At 37.0% G+C, this 7,285-nt stretch overlaps 1 protein-coding gene across 1 annotated transcript; it reads left to right on the forward strand.

The window, feature by feature from the left end:
- Nucleotides 1-527: 527 nt before the first annotated feature.
- Nucleotides 528-6,989, forward strand: LOC149238159 (3-ketoacyl-CoA thiolase 2, peroxisomal-like). The gene is made up of 14 exons (XM_089372924.1): nt 528-675; nt 2,636-2,712; nt 2,988-3,072; nt 3,259-3,385; nt 3,492-3,590; nt 3,676-3,743; nt 3,920-4,027; nt 4,397-4,474; nt 4,634-4,766; nt 4,904-5,000; nt 5,087-5,210; nt 5,305-5,413; nt 6,473-6,556; nt 6,647-6,989. Exons 1-14 carry the CDS (start codon nt 586-588, stop codon nt 6,715-6,717), a joined length of 1,350 nt encoding a protein of 449 aa, XP_089229050.1. The 5' UTR covers nt 528-585; the 3' UTR covers nt 6,718-6,989.
- Nucleotides 6,990-7,285: the final 296 nt, after the last annotated feature.

The following is a 7,285-nucleotide window of genomic DNA, read 5'->3' on the forward strand; positions in this document are numbered from 1 at the left end:
AGAAAGTTTCTTTGTCACATGTTATTTGGAAAGTTTGGATCTGTGCTGTTATAGAGAGTTCTTTGGAAAGTTGGGATCTGTGATGTTATGAGAGTTATTTGGAAAGTTCTGATTTGTTATGTTGTGGAGAGGAGGATCTCTTTGTTATGTTGTGGAGAGGAGGATCCCTTTGTCCTTGGCGTTATATTCTCCACCTTAGATGCAGAGAAAATAGAAACAAACAGTTGAGCCATCATTGGCTTTTCCTACGAAATGTAAATCTTCACGATAGAACTTACCAACTTTTAGATAAAGCTTGAGCATATCATTAAATAAATCCGATCCAAAACATTCTCGATTCTGGAGTGACTCAATTTGATTACATTACTTGAGCACTAAAAATAGATGAGCCCAAAACGCTATAAATCCTGACAGAGCTAGCTTTAATGGTCTGGCATGGCCATCTTGTTAGCGGGAACGACTTGGTTACAATCTTCTCGGCATCCTCTTCATTAATTTGTGCCTGGGTTACCCATCATCTATTGGATTTAGGGAGTTCCAATTTCCATTTGGGTTTCTCCTGTTGAGAGGGAATCTTGGGGAGGAATGGAGATGGAGAAGCTACGCATCAGGCAACAGGTGCTGTTGGACCATCTTCGCCCAATGCATTTGGACAAGGACTCCAAACATCTTGTGGTCAGTCTTGCCTTCTCTTATTTCAGCTTCAAATTAATTTTAGTTATGATTGCAGCCGGTTCTGTCGAGATGGTTTAGAAAGAATTACTCCAAAAACCTTGCCCATTCCAAAGTTGAAGCTGGTTTTTAGAGATGGTTTAGAAAGCGTTACTCCAAAAACTTAGCCCATTCCAAAGCTGAAGCTGGGTTTTGGTGCAAGTTTTCCGGCTGATGTGACAAAAAAATGTCCTTAGGGTAGTAATACAATCCCCAAGATTTTCCTCATTCTAATACTAAAACCGCAACGATTTTGGTGTCTTGCCTTGTGGTTGTCATCTCTGGTTTTTTTATATTACAATTGTATATATCTATGTTGGGATTGTGTGTTGTTTGAATGATAAAAAATGCATAACTGTCCTACGAAGACAAATATTGTTTAGAAGGCATTAACCATACCAAATTTTTTGCCTATTTGGAAGTTGACATTGGGGTACAAGTTGCAATGTTGAGTTATGACATCTTCCACCTCCTAACATCACCCATGCTTTCATCTATGTGATGTTGCAAGTTATCTTATCGAAGTGGCTTGAAAAAGGCAGACAGGTGAAGCCAACTTGAGTTTTGGTTGGGAGAGGGGAAATCTGATCACATGCCTTGAAAGGAGAGCAGGCCCTACTTGCTTGAGCAGGGGGATTCCCTACAGGAAAAACATAGGATCCAACAAAACTGCTTGAGCAGGGGAGGTGGTTTTGACTCTCAGAAGGGAGGGAAGGTCCTACCCGCTTGAGTGGAGGGAGGGGCAGGTTTAGATATTAAAGTTAAAGGGATATTAGATTTGGAAATCCTACCAACTGAATTTGGGATAAAGTTCAGATTTTGGATGCCATTACTTTTGCTTCAAATTTACTATAATTTGAGGTTTGTTCTCAGAAACTTTCCGAAATTAACCTATATCTTTTAATCCATAGTGTAATAGGAGATCTATCTCATAAAAGTTATACTCGTTTGTATGCTATTCAATTGTGAGCAGGGATGTATCTTTATCAACCTATCTTCCTCTAAAGTTCATATTTACTTATCACTCGACCCCATAGTGTGTTGTAATTAAGATACCTGGATATTTAATCTTTTATCACAATCCTCCGGGCCTCAGATGCTAACTCAAACAGCTTGGTTTGTGTTGGGATCCCCAACTAATCTTTTTCAATCAATCCATCTTGTTTATTCCTTTACATTCTGTAGAAAAATATTTCTTTATAATCCTTTTTTATTTTCCTCTGTGACTGTTTTTTGTAACTTTTCCAGTTTTCCTGTGTTGAGTTAATCTTGAGTCCTCCGGACCTCAGATGCTAACACAACCAGCTTGGTTTGTGTTGGAATCCCCAACTAATCTCGCTCAATCAATCTCATCTTGTTTATTCCTTTACATTCTGAATGAATATCTCTTTATCATCCTTTCTTATTTCCTCTGTGACTGTTTTTTTTGTAACTTTTCCAGTTTTCCTGTGTTGAGTTAATCTTGATTCTTGAGTTAGTAATTCATCAGTGTATCGATCATGCTTATGGGCTCATGGTATTGGATAACCCGTGATATTAGCATGTGATAAAGTCTATTTAAAAGCTTGAAGAACTCCATTGTAAAGTGCCTTAGGTAGTTTGTTCTTTTGCCAAATTGGCCAAGGTGAATGGAAATATATATTTTTGAAAGTTAGTTTTTTCTGTAAAAAGTGTATAGTGTAAAAATCTCTCATGCATTTTGTAATTGCTTTTTGATTGTCGATATTGCTTTTCTTTCTATAGGTTTAACACCCTCGTCATATGAAATATGTTGTTCAACAGGTTTATTTCATGTTAGCTATTGTTTCTGGATGGGGTGTCACATATTCATACTTTTGTCATCTGATTTCTTGTCTAGATATGTGGTCAAATATCTGAATGGATTTCCCATTTTCCTATTATTGACATGTCACTCGTTGAGCAGGCTTCTGCATGTGCTGCTGGAGATAGTGCCGCTTATCAGAGAGTTGGTGACTTTGGTGATGATATTGTTATAGTAGCGTAAGTATGAGCCCCTGTACAATGCAAATCAATGTCAGTTGTTCCTATCTTATAACTGACTGCCTGTGGGTTTTATAAGTGATTCATTATCAATACTAAGACTTTTAATAAACTACTACCTAATTAAGACAATTCCAATCATCCAATTCAATGGGCCAGTCTGTACGTTTATCAAATATATCATGCATGATATTGCTGTATTTCTGGTATGTTGTTGACAAATTGTTTTTGTCGATTGGCTGTTGTTTGTATATTTGCATCAATTCTTCATACAGGGCTTACCGCACTCCCATTTGCAAGGCAAAACGTGGAGGCTTTAAGGATACTCATCCGGATGACTTGCTTGCAGCTGTTCTTAAGGTTGGTATGCCTTTTTGTTTAAACTTTTATATCCAGACTTTGTGTTTTGACGAACAATTTACCGAGTCTATTAGAACTTCTTCTCATTATGAAATATTGATTCATAAATATATCAGGGTTTTTCTTATGATGTTTCCTAGAATGCTACCATTATCAACTTGCTTTGGAAACTTGAATGTTGTGTAGGGATTATTGGAGAAAACTGGAATCAATCCAGGTGAAGTTGGTGATATCGTAGTTGGTACAGTTCTTGCCCCTGGTTCTCAAAGAGCCAGTCAGTGTCGGATGGCTTCTTTTTATGCTGGATTCCCAGGTGTGTAGAGTGGCCATCCCCTTTAATTCATTCAGTTCAGTTATTTCATGCTTAGCCATATTTTATAATATACAGGCTTATGATTATACTTTCTTGTTCACTACAGAGACTGTTCCTGTCAAAACTGTCAATAGGCAATGCTCATCTAGTCTTCAAGCAGTAGCAGATGTTGCAGCAGCGATTAAAGCTGGGTTTTATGATATTGGTAAATGAAATCATGTCTCTTCTACAATATTTGAGACTTGAAATTTCAGTTACTTCATGTTCATCTATTTCTGGGTTTATTGCAGGGATAGGTGCTGGATTAGAGACAATGACTATCGACTCAATGGCATGGGCGGGCCCGGTGAATCCAAGGGTAAGCATTGACATATTGTAATTGTAGTTGTGATCCTTTTCATACTAACTTCTTTAAATCGGTTTGGCCTTGCTCTAGATACAGCACTTTCTATTTTAGCGAATCAGTTTCATTAGCTTCTAGATTGTTGAGCCTATATTTGTGGAAGTATGTTGATATATTTTTCTTCGCCATAGAATGAAACTCACAAGCAAGCACAAGATTGCCTTCTCCCAATGGGTATAACTTCAGAAAATGTTGCTGAACGCTATGGAGTTTCACGACATGACCAAGATCAGGCTGCTGTAAGTAGTTATCCTTTCTGTTTCATTAATATGATAGATGTCATAAATTTCCAATTCTGTGCTCCATCCAAGATTTTATGTTCTTGCTAGGTCAGGCATTCACAATACTCGGGGATAGTAACTTGATTAAAATAGTTAAAGCTTTATTTCTTGGTGGAAAAGTTTTAGATAGTATGACAAAGAATTGAATTGCAATTTATGATAGATGTCATAAATTTCCAATTCTGTGCTCCATCCAAGATTTTATGTTCTTGCTAGGTCAGGCATCCACAATACTCGGGGATAGTAACTTGATTAAAATAGTTAAAGCTTTATTTCTTGGTGGAAAAGTTTTAGATAGTATGACAAAGAATTGAATTGCATTTGCAGGTTGAATCTCATAGGCATGCAGCTGCAGCAGTAGCTGCTGGGAAGTTTAAGGATGAAATCATCCCAGTAGAAACTAAGGTATGAAAGTTGTATTTCTGAAAATACTGAAAGCCTTGGTCCAACATGTATGCTTCATCCTATGAAAAAATGTTACTACATGGCAGTAAAAATGGTAAATATGCTCGTCGAAACCAGATCTCAGATGGTGGACATTATGGTTCCTGTTTTATGTTTCAGATTGTTGATCCTAAAACTGGAGAGGAGAAACATGTTACGATATCTGTTGATGATGGGATTCGACCAGATACTAGCCTTTCTATTCTAGCAAAACTTAAACCTGCCTTCAAGGAGGGTGGAACGACAACTGCAGGTATATATTTTTTGTGCGAACCCCTTGACACACTAATTTTTGAACTGGATATGCAACGTGAAACATTCAACATTTGCATAGAGTAGGAGGCTGGTTATTTGGTCATTCATGATGTTTTTGGAATGCAATGGTATTAGGGAACTCAAGCCAAGTGAGTGATGGAGCTGCTGCTGTCCTCCTAATGAAAAGGGCACTAGCAATTCACAAAGGCTTACCTATTCTTGGTATATTCAGGTTTGTACCGTATTCAGATTGATTCATTATTAGTTCATTTATTAAGTTCAATGTCACGAAGTGATTTCCTTATGATGACCATGCAGGAGTTTTGCAGTTGCTGGGGTTGATCCAGCTGTTATGGGAATTGGCCCAGCTGTTGCAATTCCAGCAGCAGTCAAGGCAGCTGGCCTTCAAACAAGGGATATTGATCTTTTCGAGATTAATGAAGTAAGCTTGGGAGACAGTAATACTTATCTGGAATTCCCAACTTTATTTGATTGAACATTGTCAAGTATATATTTAACCCATATTTCGTATGCAGGCCTTTGCTTCACAATTTGTATACTGCGTTCGAAAATTAGAATTGGATCCTGAAAAAGTGAATGTTAATGGAGGAGCGATGGCTTTTGGTCACCCACTTGGTGCAACGGGTAAGCTTAGTGAGAAATCATGCTCAATTTCCCGTTTCAAAGAGGGTTGTTACATTGACGGTCTTGAGGCTTTTAATTTGAAGAACTTAAATTGTTTCTTGTTTGAAGACTATAAGTGAATGGTTTTGAGGAGAAATCTGATATGTGACAGTAAATGAAGAATTAGCTTCTTAGAATTTGAACATTTAAGTCTATACTACAACATCTATTCGATGTCTCTGCACCAAGAAGAGAAAGGTGCTCTTGCAGCAGCCTACGGTGGAAAAGATGTGTCACCTACATCTGTAACATGCTAATAAAATTAAATGAAAAATAGTTGATGTCTGAAGTTTAATGTCAAAAATGAAACAAAAAAACTCTTGTTTTTTTACTTCTTTTAAATGATCATAATATAAAAATAGGGTTAGTATAGATCCATTGGCAAACATTAACCACTAGGCAGTGGGCCAATGATTGGCTCACTGCCTTTCCATTTTTATCTATTGAATTTCACATTATTCTGATCCAATGGACAGAATGGAAAGGCAGTGAGCCAATGATTGGCTCACTGACTTTCCTTTTTATCTATTGAATTTCACATTATTCTGATCCAATGGACAGAATGGAAAGGCAGTGAGCCAACAATGATTGGCTTACTGCCTGGCAGTTAATATTTACCTACCATCTTAGCCCTGGATCTTTAAGCCCCAAGAGATTTTCACCCAAGTTTTTTTATTCCTTTTTATGCTTGATAGATCTAGGTTACAATGAATCTATGTTAGTAAATATCCGTCTCTATCTATTTAATGGATTCACTTTACTCAAGGTTGTGAAGTGTACCTTTCTATGGATTGTAAATAATATATAGGTAACTTGGAAAGACGAAAACAACTCAGATCATCTATTTTGTAAGCTTAAATGTTCTACTCGAATAGTAGAACATAACTATAACATTGTTGGGGGTTTGGGCTTCAATTACTTGCACAATGGATTGATCTATTTCCCCTTGCTTCATGATTGTAAAGAGTCTGCATGAGGATTTTAAAACAAGGTTTGTTTTCTTGGCATCAATGTTTTTAGGGGCTCGTTGTGTTGCCACATTATTACATGAAATGAAAAGGCGTGGCAAAGACAGCAGATTTGGAGTAATTTCAATGTGCATAGGTGGGTAAAAAACCATGGAGTTTATAGTGCTGTGTTGTTTAACATTAAGTTCACTTGTTTGAATGCTTATCGATATTGTGATTCTATCAGGCACTGGAATGGGTGCAGCAGCAGTTTTTGAGCGTGGGGGTGCTGTGGATCCCTTGAGTAACACTCGTTAAGTCAAAGCTAATGGTGTTTTGTCAAAGGATGCAATGTAAAAAGTGTCTTACCATAGTAGATTGGTCTACAGTGGTGTTGTCCCTGGTTTCCATTCAAATATGGCACTTTTTAACAAACATTTATTATAACTGTGCAATGTTTTTCAAATAAATTATTTTCTAAAGGTTGGATCTCTTCTTATCCAAGCAGATTATGAAGTCTATCTCAATATGTAAGCAGTAGGTGGAGAAACTAAACAATTTGAAATTGTTATAAAATGAGAATTCTTTTATGTTTATGTTCACAGTATCTGCTGCATCCTTAATAATGATTAATGGTTTGTGAGGAATGTGACTTACGATTTAATATAAAGTGACTGTTGAACCAACAACTTGTACATGAGAAAGTCGCTGTTCTGGCATGTTTGTATGGATGTCTTACAGCTTATTTTTTTATTTTTTTCCCATGACAAAACTCGTGCTTACCAAGATTTCTTTCGGATTAAAATTGGTCGAAATATTGATGAATTACAATTGCTGGACACCAAAAGCTCCAAATGGCGAAGTGAAGTGTGGCAAAGATTAAAGG

This window comes from Pinus tabuliformis, chromosome 8 (assembly GCF_031772625.1).
Source record: "Pinus tabuliformis cultivar Carrire ecotype Pingquan chromosome 8, CPIR1, whole genome shotgun sequence".
Classification (NCBI taxonomy): Eukaryota; Viridiplantae; Streptophyta; class Pinopsida; order Pinales; family Pinaceae; genus Pinus; species Pinus tabuliformis.

Bases quoted from the DNA above. Each gene is read 5' to 3' on its own strand.
- LOC149238159 (XM_089372924.1), top strand. From the start codon at position 586: ATGGAGATGGAGAAGCTACGCATCAGGCAACAGGTGCTGTTGGACCAT. The intron at 3,744-3,919 runs GTAAGCATTGAC...TCTTCGCCATAG, and splicing joins CGGGCCCGGTGAATCCAAGG to AATGAAACTCACAAGCAAGC. The intron at 4,767-4,903 runs GTATATATTTTT...CAATGGTATTAG, and splicing joins GGGTGGAACGACAACTGCAG to GGAACTCAAGCCAAGTGAGT.